Raw genomic sequence first — 23,554 nt, 5'->3', positions numbered from 1 at the left:
GAGCATACCTGGGCCTGATCCCCCACCTGCAGGATGGCCTGCTTGCAGGAACTACCAGCGTGAGACCAGGATCAGGCTGCAGCAGCCATGGGGCCTCCTAGCAGCTACAGCTACAGGAGTCCCAGTAAGTGAGCCCCTCTCCCCTGGACATGGGCCTGACTTAGCGCATCCCTGGCCAGGATCACACCTGTGGGTCCAGCTCAGGAGTGACACTTTCTGGTCGGGTGACTTTGGGCAGGGCTCCCTTTCCCAGCTCATAAAAAAGTGGGGTATGATGGCAGCTGGGCAGAATTTATCCCGAAGCCTTCCTTGACTGACAGCCACAAGCTGCACTCTGCCGACCGTGACTCTCAAGGAGACTGTGAACAGATATCTTCCCTATACATTGGGGCCTTAGAAACATGTGTCTCAGATTTCGCCCACGCGTCTCAGATTTCTCGGGCTAGCTTACCCGCAGGTCCCCGGCAGCAGGATGGGACAGAGTGGGGGTCCCAGGCTGCCCTGCCCTTGTGCCAGGTCGCTCGCCCTGAGGGCCAAGCCCGCACCGCCTAAGAGTCTCATCGGGTATCCCTGGATGGTCCAACCCTGCGGCCGGGAGAGCGGTGGCTCCCGGGAACCGGCGGAAGTGGGCGGAGCTCGACCGTGAGGCAGGGTGTGGGCGGGGCTCGAGCGTGGCTGCGGAGTCTCGCGGCCAGGTGGGGGCGGAGTTCTGGTGGTGGGGCGGGCCCGGGGCGGAGCTCAACCGCCGGGCTCCGCCTTGGGGGCGGGGCCCCGGCCTCCCCGCCGCGTTCCGCCGCGGCGTTCCACCCTTCCGGCTCCGAGCTCCGTCCCATCGCCTCCACCTTCCGCCCCGCGCCGGCTGTCGGCGCGACCGTCGCCGCGTTCCATCGTCGCTCGGCCCTGGCGGCGCCCGAGCCCGCAATGTCGGGCCCCAACGGGGACCTGGGCATGCCGGTGGAGGCGGGAGCGGAAGGCGAGGACGACGGCTTCGGGGCAGCAGGTGACCCAGGGGGGCTGCTGAGGCGACTTTTGCGTTCTCGGAGGTGCCCTCCTGGGAAGGGGAATCGAGGCCGGGATAGGGGCCGGGAAGGAACCGCAGAGTCCTCCCCATCCCCCGCCCCAGGGTGGTTCCGCGGCTGCAGGCGCCCTCCGGGGTTCGGGGCGAGCACCTGCGAGCGGGTCCCTGGAAGGCGCAGCGTTCGAGAACTGTGAGCAACCGGCCCTGTTTTACAGATGGGGAAACTGAGGCCGCTTCAGGGTCACTCTCCCTTTGGGATTGGGATTTGCTCCAGCCACCTCTTTCAGTCCGGGTGGAGACCGAGACTCCTAAGGGGGCGGGGGCGGGGCCGGGCGCGGACCCTCTTGGCTTGGCAGGAGGGGCTCTCTGGGTGGGCGTGCCGCCCTGCTGAGTCAGCGTCCCCAGCCACCTTTGCTGGTGTGGCCTGGAGCCCTGGCAGATGTGACTTGCTTACAAAGCAGCCTGTTGCCTGCACAGCACTACAGGGCGGGGGTGAGGAGGGTGGGTATGGAGAGAGAACCATCAGCTCCCTTCTTACCTTCTGGAGCCTCAGTTTCCCCGTCTGTAAAATAAGAATAATGGTTAGCGTCTCTTGCATGGAGATGTATCAGGATTAAATGAGAAAGCGAATGGAAAGTAGTAGGCTCCAAGCATGCAGTGTTCCGTAAGTGGTTATTATTCCCTTTAGTGTAATAAATAGTAGTTTATTAACTTAGAGGGCAGGACTTAGTAAATGTGGGGTAAGTATGGAGTCTGCTTTTGGGTAACAGTTTTATTGAGTTATAATTCACACACTATACAATTTACCCATTTACACTGTACAATTCGGTGGGTTTTAGGATATTCAGAGTTGTGCATCCATCACCACAAGAGTTTTAGAACACTTCATCACTCAAGGTCTGCATTTAATGAAGAGGTAGAGTAAGGGGTATGTGGTGGGCTGCCTGGTTTGCCTGGGGCACTGCTGGTGACCAGCAGCCAGGTGTGGTAATCACACTGGCAGCTGTGGTGGGGGCATCTGGAAGGGCCTCCCAGGAGTACACTGAGTGGAAGCTGGCAGATTCACAGGACTTAGGGCACTAGGGGGAGGCTGTCCCCCATGGAAGGCAAAGACTTGGAACCAGGAGGTACCCATGACACTCGACACAGACAACGCCTAGCCCCAGAAGTGGAGACAGCCACCTCCCCACCCTTCTCCTCACTTGTGTCTCTTGACTGGAATGAGAAATATTGATAATAGTGCTTGCTGTGGCCAGATCCTGAGTTCTTGATATATGTATTTGAATCTTCACAATAACCCAGTTCTTGTTCCCTTTTTCCAGAAAGGTATAGTAAACTTGCTGGAATGGGGCAGAGCTGGGACTGAAACCCAAGTGCCCCTGCTCCCCAAGTCTGAATCTTGGCTTTGCCACCAACCAGCTGCAGGACCCTAGGCAGGTCTCTTCCTTCTTGGGCCTCGGTTTCCCCATTTGTACCACAAGGGAGTTGGACTCTAAGATCCAGCAGAGGCTTTCCAGGACTCTGTCCTCTGTGTGTTAGGACAGCTCTAGGCAATGGGTACCCTTCCCCCAGAACAAAGACACATTTGCACCCTTGTCCCAGACATTCTCCTCCAGCCCTGGTCGTTTCCACACACCGCCAGCCGCTTCCCCTTTGTCCCAAGCTGGCAGCTGAGTGTATCTGAGTCATGGGCTGGCTCAGAACTGGGTTCCACAGTGGGCACAGGCCCAGACCTTGGGTCCTAGGGGACATTGTGTTGCTGAGAGAGGCAGGTCAGGAGTGTCTCTGGAGGAGGGACTGATGGTTTCTGGTGGAGACCAGGGAAGGATTCTTGGAAGAGGAGGCATTTGGAGCTGGTCCTTGAATGGCTGTTGTGGTTGAGGCATTCTGGGTGGCAGGGATGGTTGAGGAAAGGCAGAAAGGCTAGAAAGTAAGGCTTCATTCATTCATCCATCCATCCATCCATCCATTCATTCATTCATTCAACAAATGCTTACTGTGTGACACTGAGGGCACTGGGGAAACAGCAGTGAACATAAGACCACGCCACCTCTCACAGAGCACTCACTGTAGTCTGGTGGGGGAGATAGACTAGCACACAATCACAGCAGTCGAGCCGGAGGTGAGGGCCGCGGAGGTGTGAGAGGGCAACGGGATCAGGAATAGAGGCCTGATCCAGTCTGGGGCATGGGAGGGCTCCCTGTGGCGACATCCACGCTGACACTTGAAGGATGAGTGGGGCTCATCCAGAAGGAGAGGAGGGAAGGAAGACAGAAGGAGGACACAGCACATTCCAGGCAGATGCCACAGCACGTTCAAGGGGCCTGAGGTGGGCAAAGGCAGGTGTGAGAGTGGAAAGGAAAAAGCAGGGGAGGTGGGGCTAGAGAAGGGAGCAGGGCCTTGGAGTCTGCTAGGAGCCTTATCCTGAGGGCAGGGGGAGCCAGGAAGGGCTGGAGAGTAGGGCCTGCCTGGGGACAGAGGCCTTGATTGTCTGACTCAGAAGCATGGCCTCTGGCCTCTAGGCAGCTGATACAGGAAGTGGAGAGGAGACCTGGCACCTGGCAGGACTGCCCAGGCAGGACGCTGTCTGGCTGACCTCCCTGTGACCACCCTAACCTAGAAAAAGATGGTGCATTAAGGTATTTCTTTCCTCTTCTGATATCCACCCATTTTCCAGATGGTGACAGTGAGGCTCAGGAAGGAGGAGGGACTTGCCCTTTAGAGGCAGGCTAGGGGACAGTGAGGGGTGGGGAGGAGGGTGCCTGTGAGCCCTGAGGAGATATGGGACCTTGACTCTCTTTCCCCTTCCTCCCAGAATACGCTGCTATCAACTCCATGTTGGACCAGATCAACTCCTGTCTGGACCACCTGGAGGAGAAGAATGACCATCTCCACGCCCGCCTCCAGGAACTGCTTGAATCCAACCGGCAGACACGCCTTGAGTTCCAGCAGCAGCTTGAAGAGGCCCCCAGCGATGCCAGCCCCTAGGCTCTGGGAGCCCCCAGCCAGGCCCCAGCCCTGCCTCCCTGGGCCAGGCTCTGGCCTGAGCACTCACCACCTGGCTTAGATACCTTCTCAAGGGCTGGCCTACAGATCTCCTGGGGGTCTGCCTACCTAGGCACCCCCTTCTGGTACTTCCCTTGGCGTGCCTGGACCAGCCCCCATCTCCCGGCATCCCTTCCTGGGGCCAGGTGTGGGCTAGCGACCCACCTGCCTTGCCTGCCTGCCCAACTCCTGGACGCTCCCCACTCTGCCCAGGCCTTGAGTGTCCACATTAAACGGGTCTCCAACACCACTGCGCCTCCTCTCTCCTCTCTATCCCAGGATGAGGACCCCAGTGGCCACCAGAGGTGAACAGGGCAGTGGAGGCACTCCAGGCCTTGATCACACACTGGCGGCCCCTGGGCCTGGTGGTGGGGCTGGGTGTCTTGGCTTTCTTGTATTTCTAGACACAGAGGTGCAGGTGAGGTCAGGGCTTCCTCCCCACCTGGTGTGCTCCTGGCCAGCAGCTGCTTCCCCAGCCCAGCAGAGAGCATCGGCCCAGCTGAGAGCATGTTGTGTGACCCTGTATGAGGTGCTCAGCTTCTCTGGGTTCTAGGGCCTTTCACTAAGACAACCAATACCAAGGCATGCTGTGTAACCTTGGGTTCCGCCCTCCTGCTCTTGGCCTCAGTCTCCCCAGCTGGCCATTAACAGGGCTGGTCTGGTTGTCTGTCTCTAAGGGTCTTTCCAAAGGGGGAAGTGGAACTAAAGAGCCAGCTCAGCCTGGGCCTCATTCACTAATGATTCATCATACGGTCTCCTGACAAGAAGGGTGGGGTCCCCGCGAATGAACGTGAACTTGGAACCACAGGGCCTGAGCAGCGAGGGCCCCCACTCCTGCACTTCGATTTCCATAGGGTCCAGCTGGAGAGAGGCCAGGAAGGGGGTCCTGAGCTCAGGCTCGGGGTCACATCCTGGCCACTCACCAGATGTGTGACCTTCAGCAGGCACTTGACCTTGCTAGGCCTCAGTTTCTTCATCTGTAATTTGAGGATAACAACAAGACCTCCCTCCTAGGGACCCTGTGAAGACTAAATGAGACCTTACTTCAACACAGCACTTTACTAGCCTGGGTACATTATTAAGGGGGAAACCGAGGCTCAGGAGGTGAAACACCTCATAATCCCAGAGCCCCTGGTGAGGGAGGGGGCCTGTCTTCAGCTTTCCGTTTCTGCCCCCACACTACTTACGGAGGCTGGGCGCTGACTGAGAGCTGCCTAGGGCCCCCTTTCCCTGTCCACCCAGACAGAAGTGCTGGGGGGGACTATACAGCCAAACTGCCTTCTTTTATTGGGTTTTGAGTAAAAACACCAACTGTGTCAAATTCTCCACACAGACTCCTAAAAAGCATACCAGATCTGGACCCAGACAGGGTGGGGGTGGGGGGAGGCGCTCCCTCCATCAGGTTTTGAGGCGCCTCGAACGCCGGGGTAGCAGGGGCTCAGGGGGTTGGGCCGTCACCTTGCTGGGGGTTTTGGCTGTGTCCTGGGTGCTGGGCTGGGCGGGTGTGCGGCTGCCAGTGGTGAACAGGGCAGTCAGGGCGTTCCGGGCGTGGATCGCACAGCGGCGGCTCACAGGCCTGGTGGTGGGGCTGGGGTTCTTGGCCTTCTTGTATTTCTGGACACAGAAAGTGCAGTGAGGTCAGGACTTCCGCCCCACCTGGTGTGCTGCTGGTCAGCGGCTGTTTCCCCAACCCAGCGGAGACAGTGTCGGACATGCTGTGTGACTCTGCGATGTGCTCAGCCTCTCTGGGCCAGAGCTGTAGAGCTAACAGCCCAGCCCTCAGCACCCACCAGAACAATCACAAAAAGACACTGGCCCCAACCTGGCTCCGAGGCCTTTTGTGGGCAGAGCCTCTGGTTGTGGGCTCTGCCGGGGGGGCTGAGGTCAAACACAGGAGGGAGGTGGCACTGGCCGTCCCCATCAGCTTGGACGGAGTCTGACTCCTTGGGCAGGGCGGAGCAGGCCAGGAGGCCTGACTCACCTGCAGGTTCTCAAAGTGGGCCAGGGACTTGCAGTGGGAGAGCTGCGCCCCCGAGTTGCTGTGGTAGAACTTGTGGCAGATGCGGCAGAGGTAGCCCATCACGGGCACCAGGAAGTCCACACCTGTGGGACAGCAGGGTCTGTGCACTCGCATCCCGCACGCCAGCCAGATGTCCCCCCTCCTCTAGGGGCCTATTCGCCCCCCACCCCCACCCCCCGCCCTCCAGGTGGGAAAAGAGGACGAGGGAAGAGGCTGTCCAGCCAGGATGCGGTGGCTGGGATCTGGGTGGGGGGGATCCCTGGAGGCAACCTGAGGGCCGCAGCTCCCGCCAGTAGGGCAGGGCTGGGATCTTACCATATGCGGTGTTGGGGCTGTAGGTCTCCGAGTCGTTCCACTCCTCTATGGATATGTCTCTGGATCTCACCTGGAGACACACAAGTGTGGGCGTTGCTGGTTCTGGCCTCCCCGGCCTCCTCCCCAGTGCAGGCGGGGCCTGGAACCCACCCATGCTCTTCAACACCAGCCCCTTGATTCCCAGGAGGTTGTGGGTGGCAATCTCTGGGCCTTTGCCCATGCTCATCCTGTCCCCCCAGAGCACCCTTCCCAATCTATACTTTCCAGGTTCAGCTCAATCAGTCCCCTACTCCAGGAAGCCCTCCTGCTCCCCACACATCACACGTGTCATCTCACTGACTCCTCATAACAACTTCCTATGGTTCGCTGGTTTTACATAAGAGGAAACTAAGGCCCAGGCACATTAACTCGGTTGCCCAGGGTCACAAAGCCGGTTTATAGAGGAGCAGGGTAGAGAACCCTGGTGAGCCCCAAGCCCTGGTTACATTCTGCCATGAGCCCCCTGCCAGCTCCCCAGTGCTGCAGTGACCACAGTCTTGGGAGGTGGGTTTCAAGTGATCAGGGACCCCTCATCTCACCAGCTGGACATAAGCCTCTTCCAGACGAGGCCATGCCTAGCGGTGCCTTCCACCACTTACCAGGCAAACAAATGTGGCTTCTAAGAATGAGGACCACCCCCTAGGCTGTGGCCCTTCCTTAAGGTCTGAGTTGGGACTATTCTAAGCAGAGGAAACAGGCTCAGAGAGGCCAAGGGGCTTGCCCAGGGTCACGCTACTGCTGAGTGCTGAGCAGCAAAGCTGGCATCTCCCCCAGGCTGCTTAGGGCTGGAGGCTACCCATGCAACCCTCCATCCACAGCCCCTCTGTGCACCCCCACCACCACCACTTTGGCTGCCCCCCCGCCCCACCGCCCGGGACTGTAACAGGCAAGCTCTATGAGGAGAGGGACCAGGCCTTGGTCCCCAAGCATTCCTGGTGTCCAGGATCAGGGCCTGGCCAGAACAGGTGCTCTGGAAACACTTGTTAAACTGAGAAGAGCTCCTCCAGCTTCTCGCTCATGGGAGGCAGCAGAGCTGGGGTGTTTTGAGCATGGGCTCCGGAGTCTCGTTTCCTGGCATCCAAGTGTGTGAGCTTCTGCGAGGAAAGTGCTTGGTACACGCCTAGCGTATAGTAAGCGCTAAGCACTGACTGCTCTTGCCGCCATCCTCCTCCTCCTCCTCCCCCTCCCCCGCCTCTCTCACTGACTTTCCCGTATGCACCATCTAGCTCCCCTCTCCATGCCTTTATGATGCTCTTCGCTTGGCCTGGGATGCCCTTTCTCTCCCACAACACAAGTAAAAATTTCAGCCAGGCTTCAAAGACCTTGCGTATTTCACCTGTCACCCTATAGGCATCATGATGTATATTTACATACTGTCAAACTGAATATAGTTCCTGTTAATACCAAATTGCGGCAGGCGTTAGTGCCTACAAACACCAGCACAGTGCTTCCTGGCCCCTGGGAGGTGCGGTGAGGTCCCTCCTGGGCTGGGAGTCTAGCCTCCAGGCTCCTTTCCATGCCCCCCAACCCCCGCCCCGCCAAGCACCTGCTTGCATAATTCCTCCTCAACCTCGATCTCTTCCTCATCATCATCTTCTTCCTCTTCCTCTTCATCACCCTCAAAGCAGCCCACAGCGTCCACCGTGATGAAGTGGTCGTCATCTTGGCCGGCGATGTCCTTCTCAAGCATCTTCAGCTTCCCAGGGAGTGAGTAAAGGCTCAAGTCAGCTCTGGGCAGCCAAGGTGTGACACCCCACACCCCAGAGAACTCCAATCCCTCTGGACATGCTATGAATTTGGACTGCAATACACCTCAACTTGCTGTGTGGCCTTGGCCAAGGCTCTGTACCTCTCTGGGCCCATGTCCTCTGAGGGAGCTGGGGTTACCTCCTTGGCTTTGTCCTTATGCCCCTGGGACTTCACATGCTCCACAAACTTGCGGGGGGTCTTGAAGTAGCGGTTGCAAACAGTGCAGAAAGGTCGCAGGGATTGTTTGGCGATCTGGGGAAAGGAAGGCGGGTCATGTGGGCGGTGGGCAGTGTCCCCAGGTGCAGCCAGGCAGGGATCAGTGAGACCTCGCCTCCCACCTACAGGCCTGCCACATCTGTAATCAGCTGGCTGAACGTCACAGAACACAGGGAAACACATCCTCTCCCTGTGCTATAAGGTAGGATGACAGATGGTAACAGAGACAGGACAGAGTCAGAAGACAGGGATAAAGGGCAGGCGCCTGTGGACCCCACGAGCCCCAAGGCTGAATGCTGAGTGAGATGGTGCCTGGCCCACATTGAACAGACAGGGAAATGGAAGCCCAAAGAAGAAACATGACTGATTCGTCACGAGTTACGGCCACGCAGAGACAAAGACTGATGTTTACTTTCCGCTTCCAACCTAGGCACCCTTCTCCCCAGCCCTGGGCTCGGGCGCCTTCGCAGCAGGGGCCCCTCATACCTTGTGGTCCTGTGTCCTGCGGTGCTGGATCAGGTCCCCCATGTAGTAGAGCTGGCAGGTGTTGCACCAGCGCCTGGGTGGAGGCTCTCTAAATGATGACAAAACAAATACAGTGTGACACTGCATTCTTGTCGGAAACACAGCAGCTCTTCCATGTGCTCCATAAACGAAATGCAATTCCAACAGAATCGAATTTTTGGAAACTTAACAAAATGGTTCTGAGGTTCATCTGGAAGAATACTTAAAATAAGAATAAGAGCAAAAACTTGGTGGGCAATGAGATTTAGAAGAATTTGGGATAGCAGGAGGCCACCAGGACGGTGACAGAACTGAGGACATCTGCCCTTGAGAATTCCTCTTTATCCTGCAGTTTAGATGCCCTGTCTTTCCCAGAGCTGTTCTTGCCCCTCCCCCCATTCCCAGACCTGTCCCAATCCCAGTTAGCCAGGCCCCCCTCTGGACCCCAAAGTGCCACTGTCACAGCATTTTCCACGATGGATTGGGAGGATCTGGTCTCTTCTCTGCTCCCACTGGACTGGGAGTTCTAGGAGGCCAGGACCGCACCCCAGCATCCAGGGGCCTGGCATGGGATCAGCCCAGAGTTTCTGACTGTGTCGGCAGGACAGGCAGCGTATCGAAGGACTGCCACATTCTGGGCGAGGCCAAGTCAAGATTCAAGGGCAGAAACATCATCAGAAGACAGTGTAACAAGTCCCCGCCACTCAAAGCTTGTGGACAGCTTGGGCTACATCTGCAGTTTTCTTCTGTCACAAGATCTATTTTTATATAATCAATCTCATTCTGCAAATGCAATTTTGGATCCTGTTCTAACTTGACATTGCATCATACGCATGTTTCCACATTATCAGAAATTCCCTGCCATCGTCCTACTTATTAGTTCTTCCACCAAGTGGATAAGACTTAACTGACCTGACATCTCCTAGCTCTGGATATTTTAGATCATTTCCAACTAAACGTTTTCACCACTGCATTAACTCTGCAAGGAACATCTCTGTGAGTCACCTTCCTCCTGTCTTTGTGACGATCTGGCCTAAAGGTCAGCAAGCAATGGGAGGCGTGAGGCTGGAGAACATCCCACAAAGCCACAGGGAAGCTCTTCTCTTTGTGAGAACCAGCTAACAGCAGCCTTGGGAGAGAGCTCTCCCTGTCACTCAGGGGATGCAAGCAGAGGCCACCCGAGCGCCCTTCCTGTGCCCTCACCCCACACGGGAAGCTTCAAGCTGTAACCCTCTATAAATGTTCATGGCAGCGTCCCTGACCACTGACCCAGGGCCTATCCAGTCTGTGAAAGGGTCTGATTGACCTCCACAGAACTTGTTTCATTTTGCTTTAAACCTGAACTAGCTGTTACCATTTTGGAATTGGGAGATTCACATACAGATCTAGGTTTCTAGATGCTTCTGAAAAACCAGGAGATCTGGAGCTGAGGGGCAGCTGTTCTGTGAGCCACAGCCCACAGGCCCAAGGGTGGCCTGAGCCAATGCGGCCCTGTTTCTCTCACTGACGACAGCTCCCAGCCCCTGCAGGCCTCAGTGATTCCCTACAGGGCACCCTAAGAGGCAGTCCCAGACTCTGGGAGGGTTGGCGTTTCTGATGGACCAAGCCCCCACGACAAGGAAAGGGGGCGATGCAGGGAAGCTCTAACCTTGAACCACGAGATGAGCAGATCCTGACGATCAGGCCCCTGTGGCTGGGCGCAGCACATATGCCAGGGGAGCAGGGGGTCTGTGCCACAACCCACTTTCCTCCCACATAGGTGGTCACACTGTTCCTGCCTGCATGGAACCTTAAGAGACTGCCTAATTCATGAATTCCTGCATGCACAGCCCTCACCAGGCCATTTTACAGGTAAGGCAAACTGAGGTCCGAGGCCACACAGTTAGTGGTGTGAAGAGGTGTCTGGGGGAGGGCAATTCTAACCCAAAGGCAGACCTCGTGGATGGCAGACTCGGGGCCCCTCTCAGCCTGCGCTGGCTTGCGAGACCACCCACCCCCCGTGTAGAGGCTCTGAGGTCCCCCACTCACTGGTCCTCTCTCTCCAGGACGTCCCGGGGCACAGGCAGCAGGGACAGCAGGCAGGCCTGGCTCATGTGCTGGACCTCTCCGAGCCGCTGCTGGTGCTGGGCCCCCGACATGTGGTCCTGGAATTCCTGCAGCAGGTGGGAGTGAGGAAGGAGCGTGAGGAGTGAGCCCTGGAACAGGAGACAGGAGTGGGGCCCGGAGAGGGGGCCTCCAACCTTGGCTTCATGGCCACCCCACCCCCGCTGGGAGGCCGTTTCTCTTACAGCCCCGTGTGGGCCAGAGAAGGCTGGTAAACTGAGCCACGGAGTGAGCACATGCCAGACAGAGCCTCTGCTCCCCCTGGAGACTGTGAGCGCCTCCAAGGTGAGGAGCCGTCTGACCCCATGGCTCTGCTCGGGCGAGGCACAGAGGAAGGGAGGTAATCATACCAGTGTGACGCTGCTATTAATGCAGCACTCGCTCTGTGCCGGGCCTGGGGCTTATGACTTCAGTGCCAGGTTGCTGAGTCCCCACACCTCCCCAGTGAGGTGGGTTCTATTTTTTTTTTCTAGAGGTGCGTTCTACATGTTTCTTCCTCTGACACATGTGGAAACTGAGGCACACAGGGTAGAATTCACCTTCTGAAACCCACACGGCCAGTCAGGGCCAATTGGAACCAGGTCCACCCGACTCTAAAGTCCTGCCCCCTTGGCTGGTCAGGAAATGTTTTGTGAGCAAACGTATGACTTCCAGGGGTGGAGGCAGTCGTGGGAAGGGCAGGCTGGGCATCGCCGACAGACCCCAAACCCTCCACCCGCCCACATGACCTCCCACCCACCTGCGGGGGGTCAGTACCTGCTGGCTGCTGCAGCCGGCCTTGCAGATGTAGCAGAAGAACTGAAGGGTCTGCTTAGAGGGCGTGCTGGCTGCTGCAGGGGTGACGGAGGTGGAGTCGCTGGACCGGGGCCCGGGTGTGAGGGGTACGGTGCTAAAGGCCCGGCTGTCACTGCTCTGCAGGATGGTGACCTTCAGGGAGCCCCCGGCACCCCACACCTACACCAGGAGCAGGAGCAGAGCTACCACCAGCTGGGCGCTTATGGTGGGCCAGCCCCATGCTAAACACCTAGGAGCCCTCCTGACAGCCCACTTTGCAGGTGGGAAAACTGAGGCTCTGAGCTGTTAGGTGATTGCCCAAGCCTGCTCAGCCAGGAAGCACCACAGTCAGGATCCAAACCCAGGTCCACCTCACTCTAAAGTCTACCCATCCCATCCATCATGTGACAGGTAGAGAATCTGAGATACAAAGAAGGGAGGGGGTTTGGCCACAGTTACTCTGTAAGGCAGGGCTGGGCCCCGAGCCCCAGGCACAGGCTTCGACATTGAGTTCTCTCCACTGGAGCAATGTTATGCGTTCTCTCCACTGGAGCAATGTTACCCGTGTGGGGGGTCTGGGGGCTCCAGTTTTGGGGTGAGCACTCTGGAAGGGACCTTATCACCAAAAGTGCCTCCAGATCATCGGAGCAAAGGCATGTAAAGGCACCACAAGAGAGTCTAATGATCTATTGCCAAAGCCAGTCTGGTCTACCCACGGATGCAGGCGGAGGGCTGCTGTCACGTTTCCCAGGAGGGGAAACACGAGGGGACACTGAGGGGGGCTGGGGCAGAAGAAGGCCCTCCCACCACTGGGCGTAGCATGTGGTCCTCATCGGCATCTCGACCCACCCCCAGCATCTCTCTTGCTCTTTTTTCACATTCGCCCACATCCAGGCCACCGGTCAACTCCTCTTGGCTCTCCTCCAGGCCGACCTGGGCACCCACTGGCTCCGGCGAGGCCTCTTCCAGGACTGAAATGACAGATGTGCTCTGTTTCCTGGGGTCCATCTCCCACCTGGACCCTGAGGGACCTGGACCTGAGAACTGCCTTCTCTGCCCACAGCCAGGACCTTGAAGCCTCTGGTGCTGACGGCCCCAAACCCTGGATCCAGGCCCAACCCTCGGTCCCAGGCAGCACCCAGTCAGGGCTGGACAGTGCCAGGGGAGGACTGAAGGGTCCAGGCAGAGCTGTCCCATCACCGGGCTGGCTGGGAGCCAGTGCTCACTTACCTGCTCCAGCTTCCACCGTATCGGGCAGCATCTCTCGCCCTACAGAGTGAACTGGAACTGGGGTTTTCTCTGATGCCGGCACTGACACTTGTGGCTGAGTCTGAGGCTGTCTCTGGGTCGGCTCTGGTGGCTGCACTGGCAACTGCACTGGAGGTTGCTCTGGTGGATGCTCCAGTGGCTGGACCCTTGGCTGTGCTTCTGTCTGGACCTGTGGATACGTCTGCGTCTGTGCCTGCTTCTGCAACAGCGGCTGCGCCTGCCTTGGAAACTGTGAATATGCCTGTGGCTGCACCTGTTTCTGTGGTTCTGCCTCCTTCTGCAGCTGCAGCTGCTCCTGTTGCGGTACTAAGTGCTCTGGAGAGGTCTGTGTCTGTGCCTGCTTCTGCAGCTTTGGCTGCACCTGGGTATTCAACGGTAGCATCTGTGGCTGCACCTGGGCTTGGATCTGCAGAACCCGTGGCTGAAAACGTGGCAGCACCCGAGCTTCCAGCGGCTCGGGCAGCAGCTCAGGTGTCTGTGTCTGCTTTGGTGCCACCATCCGGGTCTGTGGCTGGACCTTTGCCTGCAGCTGCCCTGGGGGCCCCTTCTCTGTGGGCTCCTCTGAGCTAGGAAGGATCAAAAGATCAAAATCATGTCTTCCAATTGGCTCCAGGGACTCCCAAGAAAGGCCATGACCTAAGCTCCAGTCCTAGCTATGCCACGTAGGAGCTAGGGATTTGGACAACCCCCTTTGGCTCTCTGGGTCCCAGTTTCACCTAAATTAATTGGATCACTTGCTCCCACCTCCCACAACTTGCTAATATGTACCCAAGGCCCTGTAAGCCTGCCTTTCCTCTGTCCACTCTCTGAGGTTCCAGATTCACACCTTCACCCCTCCAACCTGGCCACCTCACCTGCCCCCAGGTGGCTCAGTCACAGTGAAGATGCCAGAGTCCACATGGCCTAGGGCCTTCCCAGGTAAGGTGTACAATTAGGTCTGACATTCCTCTATGCCAGAAACCAATGCCCTTTCTTTGTTTCCTTGAGGGATCTCACCCCACCAACCCCAGCTCCCGCCTTTGCGGAAATCAGGGCACCTTGGCCCCAGGATCATTTTCAGCATCAGTTACCTCTTTGACCTTTTAGCTGGTGGCTCAGACACCACACAAGACTCAGACTCAGATGCTGGAGTGCGTTTCTCCTTAGTGATGCCAGCTGGGCAGCGGGGAGATTCTTGGTCTGGAATGGAGGGCAGATAAGTGACTGCCATGCTGGGTAGAGCATGTGTGAGCTCCATGAGATGGGGCCTGTGCTCACCCCCCGACTCCACAAGATCCCTGCCTCCCAGATCTGCTTCCATGACCGCCCCTGCCCCTACCCGCCCCAATCCGCATCCCCTTCGAAAGGCCAGCAGCCTCCTTCCCTCACCTTTGGGTGTGTCTGTTTGGGGCTTTGCGGCTTCCTCAGACCCCTCTGGGGGGTCTGACTTGTCCTCCACAGGCATCGTCTGAGAAGAAGAATCCTGCTTCCTTTCAGAAACCATTTTTGATACCTGCCACCCATCCCAGTAAATATTCCCTTGCCTAAGAGCAGCTGCAACACGTTCCCCAGGGGATGAAGGGGCCTGGCCCCAGAGCTGATGAGAGAGGATCCTAACACCCCGAGAACCCTGTCCAGGGGGCTCCATCTAGCTGCCTGCCTGTTAAGTAAATGCAGGTTTGGGGGATGCAATGCCTTCTCATGGTCCACGGTGCTGCCTCCTGATTCCCCACCCCCTTCACCACGAAGCAGCCAGAGGGACCCTTCTCACATGCAAGGCTGATTGTGTCCCTTGTCGCTTTCAGACTGAAACCCTCCCGTGACTGCCCATAGCCCTGGACAACTCCTTCCTTACCGCAAGCCTGAAACTAGCCCCCTCGCCCTGCTGCACAATCTGGCCCCTACCCCACGCCCATAACTCCAGCCTCAGCTCTCTGCACACTCCCCCTCCCCCTCTCTATGTCCACGCTGGCCTTCTCTCTGGTTCCTCAAAGCCACTTCTTGCAGGAAGCCTTCCTAACCCATAGTACAGGTCCCCAGGGGCCGCAGGCTTCCTTTTTTGTGGTATTTTCCATAGTCGTAATGCATTGGCTGCAGCATTATTTCCATTAAGGTCTCACCATGACCACCGCCCCCTCCCCAGCCCAAGATCTCCAGGAGAGCCGGGCCAGATGCCTTCTCTGCACCACTGAGTCCTCCGCAGGACTTAATAGATACTTGCGAAATGAACACACAACTCCAGATGGTCCCAAGGCACCCCAGGCAGCCCCGGGAGTTCACCTGCAGCTCCCCTCCCTCCTCCTAAGCCCGAGGAACCAGGGCTGAGTGGAAACATGCACCACGTCAGGACTCCACACCCTTCAGAAACTACCCAGCTCTCACCCTGCACGACACAGCCACTGGCCTGTGCGTCAGGGGGTGCTGAACTCTGGGTCTGTCTGGACAGCTGTGCAGCCCACGGCAACCTCCATCCCATTCTCCGAGCCTCGGTTTTCCCATATGTAAAATGGGGGCAAGGATGTAAACACTAGGCAAGACCATGTTAGGACAAGCCCGACCGGAAGGTCAGAGGCCGGGACCCCTCTCTGGAGGGAAATGCCTCACCTCCAGATGTGGGCTGGCCTCAGAGCAGCCAGAAAGGGGGTGCTGCCCCCCACCCCCGCCAGATGCTCTCAGGAGTGTGGAGTGTGTGAGGAGCGGCCAGGACGTTGAGGGACGTTATCACTTCCTTTGAAAATCTCTCTGAGTCTTCCTGCTTATGTCAGGGAGAGTCCAGGAGAGGCTCAGAACCTTCAGCTGGCAACAGGGTAGGGCTTAGGATTTTACAACATTGTTTTACCCCAATCACTTTTCTTTTATTTCTATGTATCAAAATTAATTTAGAGTTTGTTAAAATTTCAGGTAGTTATACATGTTTCCTTTTTATATAAATGTAACAGAGAAGCAGCTAGTTCATTGAAAGCTGTGCTATCCCAGACAGTAGCCACTAGCCACGTGTGCCTGGCTTTTGAGCAGTGGAAATGTGGCAAGCCGAATTGAGATGTAGGCATAAAATAGACACAGGATTTGAAAAGAAAAGGAAAGAAAAGGAAAGGAAAGGAAAGAGGGAGGGGGAGGGAAGGAGGGGAGAGAGAGAGAAGAAAGAAAGAAAGAAAGGAAGGAAGGAAGGAAGGAAGGGAGAAAGAGAGAGAAAGAAAGAGAGAGAGAGAGAGAGAGAGAGAGAGAGAGAGAGAGAGAAAGAAAGAAAGAAAGAAAGAAAGAAAGAAAGAAAGAAAGAAAGAAAGAAAGAAAGGGAAAGAAAGAAAGGAAGGAAGGAAGGAAGGAGAAAGAAAGAGAGGAAGGAAGGATAAAAGGAATGTAAAATGCTTTTGTTCATTTTTATGTTGATCACACATTGAAATGATAATTTTTTAATATATTACATTAAATAAAATATGTGAGTAAAATTAATTTCACCTCTTTCTTTTTACTTTGTTACTGTGATTACCAGAAAATTTTAAATTACATGTATCGCTCACAATTATTTCCACTGGGCAGCACTGATTTAAAGAAAATTGGTAGAGTATTTCCCTCGTGGTGCAGTGGTTAGAAATCCACCTGCCAATGCAGGGGACACAGGTTTGATCCCTGGTCCAGGAAGACCCCACATGCCATGGAGCAACCAAGCCCATGCGCCACAACAACCAAGCCTGCGCTCTAGAGCCCGAAAGCCACAACTACGGAGCCCGCGAGCCTGGGGCCAGTGCTCTGCAACAAGAGAAGCCACCGCAATGAGAAGCCCGTGCACTGCAATGAAGAGTAGCCCCGACTCGCCACAACTTGGGAAACCCCGTGTGCAGAAATGAAGACCCAATGCAGCCAATAAATAAATTAATTAATTAAACGTTAAAAAAATAAAGAAAATTGGTAGAATACACCTAAAATGAATACAATGTTATATGTCAATTACATCTCAGTTTTTTCAAAAAGAGAGAATTATTAGTAAATAATATTAGTAAATAATATAAATAGTAAATAAAAGGAATAAATAATAGTACTGGTGGTGTTTGAATGCAGCAAAAATCACATTGGGGTTCAGGAATATTTAAAGTTTGGGAAACACTAGACAAGCCTACCTCCTCCCCCTTCCCTGTTTTACAGATGAGGAAACTGAGGTATGAAGAGGGGTATGACCTGCCCGAAGGCCAGTGTGAGCCAGAGAGGGTAGAGCTGGGCTGATCCCCGGATACACCTCCTCCCATTCCCACCCCCACCTGCTCCACGCCAGGCACAACTCACCTTGCGATTGGGGGCTGTAGAGGAGGAGGTCCGGGCCTGTTTCTGGGTGTTCCGCCCTGAAAGGTTGACCTGGGTGGGGTTTATGGGGACCCCGACAGGAGGAGGGCCCAGCAGGGACTGCCGAGTGGCCTGGGGAAAGAACTGCTGTAGATTTGGGGTGGCCAGCGGTGGGGATGTGAGGCTGGGGGCTGTCAAGTTTGGGGTTGCCAGGTTGTAGCCACGGAGATTACCTGCGGGTGAACAGAAGAGGGATTACAACTATGGTTGGGTGGAAGAGGTTAGGGTCAGGGGTCAGTCCCCCAAAGCATCATGGGAGCATCACAGATAACTTCCAAGGGGACCCTTCTCACCCAAGGGCAGCCAGAGAGGAGAGATGAGAGCTCAAGGCCCAGTTTCACCTGGAGCACTGGTGGGGAAGGGGCTTTTAGGGCTGGTTTTCTGCTCCAGCTGGGGAGGGGAGGGGGCCTTTTCCTTCCCAAAATGCCTCCCTGGTCAGTGGCTTGAGCACCCCCAGCAACTCCACTCACCCTCAGGCACACTTTAACGTACACCTTAAGGTATGTGAAAGATTTAGCACAGGACCCAAAGGGAGAACCAGCAAGATGACTGGCCCCTGGAGTAAGAAAAGACTCTCCTCCCAACACCAGCTACCCTTCATCAGAAGTCTCCTGGGAACCAGGCACTTGCGAAGTACTTTCTATGCACAGCCTCAGTCACCCTGTCCAGCCACCTTCAGGGTAAGTATTATTCTCTCTACTGATGACAAAGTGGAGACACAAAGCAAAGGAGTGGCTTGTCCAGGGTCTCTGGGAGAGGCACTGTTGTCCACTGCTGGCTCCCAGATAGGATTCTGGGGGTCCTCTTGACTATTCCCTCTCTTTATCCTCCCCCACCCTAGCCAACACCAAATCCTATCAACCCTGTCTCCTAACCCTCTTCCTAGTCTAGCCTGACTCCCCTTCAAATCTCCTCTCTCACTGCGCCTCTTCCTTCCAAAGCCACTCCATCCCCTGTGTGAATTTCAGCTGTGGTTTTTGTACTGGAGAGCAGCAGTGATCTTTCTAAAAGCCACATTCTGGGACTTCCCTGGTGGTCCAGTGTTTAAGACTCTGCGCTCCCAATGCAGGGGGCCTGGATTTGATCCCTGGTCAGGGAACCAGATCCTGAATGCTGCAACTAAAGAACCTACATGCCGCAATGAAGATCCTGCAGGTGGCAATGAAGATCCCACATGCAACAACGAAGACCCGGCGCAGCCAAGTAAATAAATATTTTAAAATATATATATAAAACCACATTCTGACTTCACCCCTTCCCCTACCTAAACCCTTCCATGGCTCCCCAATAAGGAAGGAAGCCCATTCCTCACCGTGCGAGGTAGAGCCCTGCCCTTATTCCTGACCTCCTTTCTTGCAATTCTCCCCACACATGCCCCCACTTTACTCCAGCCACATGCTCCCAGGCATCCCTCAAACAAGCCTGGTTTCTGCCTGCCTCTGGGCTTTTGCACATGCTGTTCCTTCTGCCTGGGCTGTTCTGCCTCCACTACATCTTAATCATCCTTCATTCCTCCCTTTAGGTAATTCTCCTTGGGAGGCCTTTGCAGACCCTCTCTGTGTCCCCAGAGGCCCCAGCTTCCCTGTTCTAGGACCAGCTGCACAATTTCCTTGTCTGCTTCCCATTGCCCACCACCTAACCGCTCTGGGAACTCCTTAAGGACAGGCCCCTCATCTGACTCAGAGGTCCAGCACTGGGGAAGTGTCTGACCCAATAAAGGCCAGTTTAAATCCTTGCCCCAGTGCTGGGATGGGAGGCACAGGGGTTAAGGGCATGCATGGTTCAGATGTGCTGGGAGAACTGGTTCAAATGCAGACTCTACAGTACAAGCGCTGTGACCTTGAGCAAATCAGTTCCCCCTTCTTAGCCTCAGTCTCCTTATCTGTAAAATGGGGATAGTAGTAGTGCTTGACTCACTATTACTCATAGAGACACAAAGTGTCTTTTACGTTTTATGAGGATTCAATGAGATATACAAGTGTGCCTGGTATTTACTAAGGATTTAATTAACAGTAACTTAAAACAAATACATATACACATATGTGCAGGGAGAACGCCAACCAGCTCTAAAAAACAGTAAGAAAAAAGATGGCACACTCTAAAAGAAAAATGGACAAAGGACATGGACAAGTCACAAAAAGACTTAGAAATGTTTAACAGACAAATATAAGATGTTCAACCGCACTAGCACTCCAAGAAATGTAAACTGAAACATTAATGACATAGCTTTTTTGCCAAGCAAATTAGTAAATTAGATGTACATATACATATACATAAAAAAGAGTATAATACCCAATGTTGCTGTGGGCATGGTGAGACCGGCACTGTCATACGTGGCAGGTGGCATTGCAAACTGGTCCAGTCCTTTGGGAAAGCAATTTGGCATTACTTACCAAGAGCCATAAAACATCCATCCCCCCTGACCCAGTCATTCTACTTTTGGGAATCCATTCTAAGAAAATATTCTCAAAAGTGATCTTCATTCCATTATTTAAAGTCAAAAAAAAAAAAAAAAGGAAAGGAAGGAAAAGAAAAAAAGAGAAGTAGAAGAAAACAGCTGAGAAAGTTTAGGGACCCAAGGGCACACAACTCCAATGGAATATTGAACAGCTGTTAAAAACAATCTTTACAGAGACTGTCAAATCATATGATCATGCCATACTATTCAGTGAAAAAGAAACAAGATACAGCTTTTCACGTATATCAATAACCACAATCATATACAAGTCTGTGCCTAGAAAAAAAAATGGGAGGAAATACACCCACACTTTAATGGGTGGTTTTTTCTTTAGGAGTGAGTCTACATGGCAATTTGGGTTTTCTCATCCTCTTTTTAAAATATTTCTCTCACTCTTCTTTGAAGAGTGTGACTTTTAAAATAAGAAAGATAGAACTACAATCTGTCATACATAGTGAAGTAAGTCAGAAAGAGAAGGACAAATATTGTATGCTAACTCACATATACGGAATCTAAAAATGGTACTGATGAACTCAGTGACAAGAACAAGGATGCAGATACAGAGAATGGACTGGAGAACTCGAGGTATGGGAGGGGGCGGGGGGTGAAGGGGAAACTGAGACGAAGCGAGAGAGTAGCACAGACATATATATACTACCAAGTGTAAAATAGTCAGTGGGAAGTTGTTGTATAACAAAGGGAGCCCAACTCGAGGATGGAAGATGCCTTAGAGGTCTGGAGCAGGGAGGGTGGGGGGGACTCGAGGGGGGGGAGTCAAGGAAGGGAGGGAATACAGGGATATGTGTATAAAAACAGATGATTGAACCTGGTGTACCCCCCCAAAAAAAATTTAAAAAAAATAATAGAAAAAAAAAAAAGAAAAAAAAAGAAAATAAGAAAGAAAAAGTGTAAATATATATATACATACATATATATATAGTGGGTCCCTGTGTGTGGTTTTATCTCTCTACCCATCCGTCTATCATTTATAAGGCAGCTCCCAAGACCATCGACAGCCATGTGGCCCCAGGAGGGCTAAAGAGTGATGACCATCACATCTTCTGACCTGGCTGCATACCCTGCTGGGAGGCAGGATAGCCTTGTGTCTCAGAACACAGCTCTGTAGCAAGACCTCTAATCAACACCTAGGCCTCAGTTTCTTCATCTGTAAAATGGGATCATGAGTGTATCTCCCCTTAGGTTTGTCAGCAGAGTCAAGGAATTGGGTTTGTAAGGGCCTCAGTACAGTGCCCAGCCCCAAGGAACCAGCCAGCAAGCCACAGCTACCCTGCAGGAGGGTCTGGGTCTGAAGATGAGCTGGTCCCACGTCTCCGGACCCCTGGGTTACCCCCGCAGGGGCTGAAGTATCGCGAGCAGCATCTTGGAAGGAAGAGCTGAAAGACTGCTCTCCACATGGGGAAACTCAGGTAAGGGCACAGGCTTAATGCAGAGGGCTAGAGACACCCACTCAGAGACCCAGGGGGTTGGGAGGCTCAGGCCTCTTGTCTAGCTCAGCCACTGCTGATACTATGTGACCCAGGGCAAATGACTTCCCTTCTCTGGACCTCAGTGTCCTCATCTGTCAAACAGGATGCAAAGGAGGTTGGTCAAAATCGATCTTTCCATCTATCGTATCATCTAATCTGAATGTCAGCAAAATGTGCTGAGTAGCGCCCACAGAGCTAGCACCATGACCAAGGGCACACCTCTGTGATCAGACAGACCTCATTCAGCTGAGCAACTTAGGGACTGCCACCTCCGGCGCCTCAGTGTCCTCATCTGTAAACTAGGACGCTGACACAGCTCTCTCTCAGGGTTACTGTGTGGATTTGATGAGATTCAGTGCCGTGGGGCTGCTGGGAAGCTACTGCTAAGATGGAGCGAGACAGGGGCTGCCGTCATACCTTGCAACTGCTGTAGAAGCAAAGCTCTCTGCAGCACAGAGCTGTTGAGGAGGGAGGCCGAGCTGGTGCCCTGGAGATTCAGGAGCTGCTGCTGTGGCTGCTGCTGGGGGAGCCCTCTGTGTGTTGAGAGCAGGTGTCAGAGGGTTATTGGGAGAGCCAGACCCTCCCCTCTTCCCTGAGACCCCTCACTTCCATTCTCTGCCCCCCTCTACTGCAGACAGAGGACCCCCTTGGGGTGGGAACTGATGACCTCCAGGACTCAGACAGGGATGCCCCTGGGAGAAAGGGCTGGGAGTGGGTCTCCAAGGCATGGGTCAGAGTGGCAGGGCTAAGAGCCGTCCCCCCTCCAGTGCGGAGCTCACCTGCTGACGGCCATGGGCAGTGGGGCCTGCGGTGGGGACTGCTGGAGCAGCTGCTGGAGCTGCAGCAACTGCTGCTGTTGCAGTTGCTGCTGCTGAAGCTGCTGTTGCTGAAGCTGCTGGAGCTGCTGCTGCTGCTGGTTGAACATGGTGGCTGCGGGAAGGGAGGGGGTCAGGCCGGATCCCCGTCAGCCACCCCCAGCCCTCGGCCCTCGCCCGCTGCCGGCTGAGCTTCACAGCTACCCTCCCGGTCCTGCCCAGAGCGTGCCACGCGTGCACCCCATCCTTTCAAAACACCTCCAATTCCACCAGCCGCAGGGTTCAACCACGCTCCCGCCAATTTCCCCCAAACCCTCCCAATAGTCCCTCCTTCAAATGCCCAACCCCGCCCTCCATCCCTCCGACTCCCTCGGCTCGGTCCCTCCAGGACGAGCGTACGGACACAAATACACCTCCCACCCCGCCCTTCAGCCTTTCTCTGCGCCAATCACATGCCGAAGCCAGCCCCTGTCCCCTCACACCCCTCTGATACTCCCACCCGGTCCGTGGTGCACACATTGTCAATAACATCAGCCCCGCCCCCACCCCACCTTCCACTTTCCTCCGTGAACAGAGTAGGAGGAAGGCTTCCCTGCACCCTAATCCCACCTCCCCATTCCGCTAACCCCTTGCTCTACAGACTGAGCCAGCGTCACACGTCAAACCGGGCGTCCCCACCTGCCCACGAAGCCCTCAGCCTACATTCAAGTGGCCCCTAAGTCTTCGGCCGTCCCCCCAGCTGCGCTCGGCCCGCGCACTTCGCCGCCCGGCGCGGCTTTGGCCGCGGGGACCGCACAGCCTCCTCCCCGCACCCCCTCCGCAGTCGCGCAGCCCGCACCGGCGGGGCGGGCCGGACAGCTCGGCTTCGAGGCCCCCGGGCTCCGCGCGCCTCGGCCGCGGCCTGTTCGCTCCGAAGGCGGGTCTGCGGGCCGGGCCGGGGCAGCGCCCCCTGGAGGACAGGAGGTCCGGGTACCGCCGGCCACGCCGCCAGATCCCGCCCCGCGCCCCAGTCAGGCTGCGGGGCGGCGCCCGCTCACCCAGAGGCCCCGAGGAGCTGCCGCCGCCCGCGGTTCCCGGCTGCGAGGGGGCCCCGAGCGGCGCAGACCCGCTGCCCCGCGCCCTCCGCTTCGGGAAGGGGCGGCTCTGAGCCCCAGGTCCGCCTATAGCCCGGAGGGGCCTGTCTTCTGGCGGCGCCATCGCGGGCGCCTTGGAGGAGGACCGTCCCCAACCGACTTCCCCGCGGCCGCGCCTGTCCCGCGATCCGGGGGCCCCGCGCGGGGCTGGCGTGGGAGGGGGCGTGCAGCCGCCCTCTGTGCATTCGGGGACCAAGACCCAGCCAGGGGACGACCGGCATAACGGGGCAGAAGAATTCGCCCTAAAGGGGTGGGGAGATGGGCTTGAAAGTGTTCGTTTCTCGGGTTTGGTTGG

At 55.5% G+C, this 23,554-nt stretch overlaps 2 protein-coding genes across 7 annotated transcripts; one reads left to right on the top strand and one right to left on the bottom strand.

The window, feature by feature from the left end:
* Positions 1–803: 803 nt before the first annotated feature.
* On the top strand, positions 804–4,313 carry BBLN (bublin coiled coil protein). The gene is made up of 2 exons (XM_057720872.1): positions 804–1,000; positions 3,834–4,313. Exons 1-2 carry the CDS (start codon positions 922–924, stop codon positions 4,004–4,006), a joined length of 252 nt encoding a protein of 83 aa, XP_057576855.1. The 5' UTR covers positions 804–921; the 3' UTR covers positions 4,007–4,313.
* CIZ1 (CDKN1A interacting zinc finger protein 1) lies at positions 1,210–23,040 on the bottom strand. 6 transcript variants are annotated; one of them, XM_057720865.1, is made up of 18 exons: positions 22,805–23,040; positions 22,091–22,241; positions 21,729–21,844; positions 19,659–19,730; positions 17,310–17,539; positions 14,421–14,514; positions 14,123–14,231; positions 13,014–13,618; positions 12,633–12,754; positions 11,766–11,963; positions 10,935–11,059; positions 8,889–8,976; positions 8,325–8,438; positions 7,984–8,133; positions 6,399–6,468; positions 6,045–6,166; positions 5,522–5,677; positions 1,210–1,580 (listed from the first exon to the last, which is right to left on the bottom strand). In XM_057720865.1, the coding sequence occupies exons 2-18, from the start codon at positions 22,234–22,236 to the stop codon at positions 1,302–1,304; spliced, it is 2,796 nt and encodes a 931-aa protein (XP_057576848.1). In that variant the 5' UTR covers positions 22,237–22,241; positions 22,805–23,040; the 3' UTR covers positions 1,210–1,301. The 6 variants fall into 6 exon arrangements, with proteins under 6 accessions (XP_057576848.1, XP_057576853.1, XP_057576849.1 ...); XM_057720869.1 differs by lacking the exon at positions 1,210–1,580 and adding an exon at positions 3,209–3,342; XM_057720870.1 differs by lacking the exon at positions 6,045–6,166 and having other exon boundaries at positions 1,376–1,580.
* Positions 23,041–23,554: the final 514 nt, after the last annotated feature.

This window comes from Hippopotamus amphibius, chromosome 2, assembly GCF_030028045.1.
Source record: "Hippopotamus amphibius kiboko isolate mHipAmp2 chromosome 2, mHipAmp2.hap2, whole genome shotgun sequence".
In the NCBI taxonomy this organism is placed as follows: Eukaryota; Metazoa; Chordata; class Mammalia; order Artiodactyla; family Hippopotamidae; genus Hippopotamus; species Hippopotamus amphibius.
This window is presented reverse-complemented; position numbering and strand designations above follow the sequence as displayed.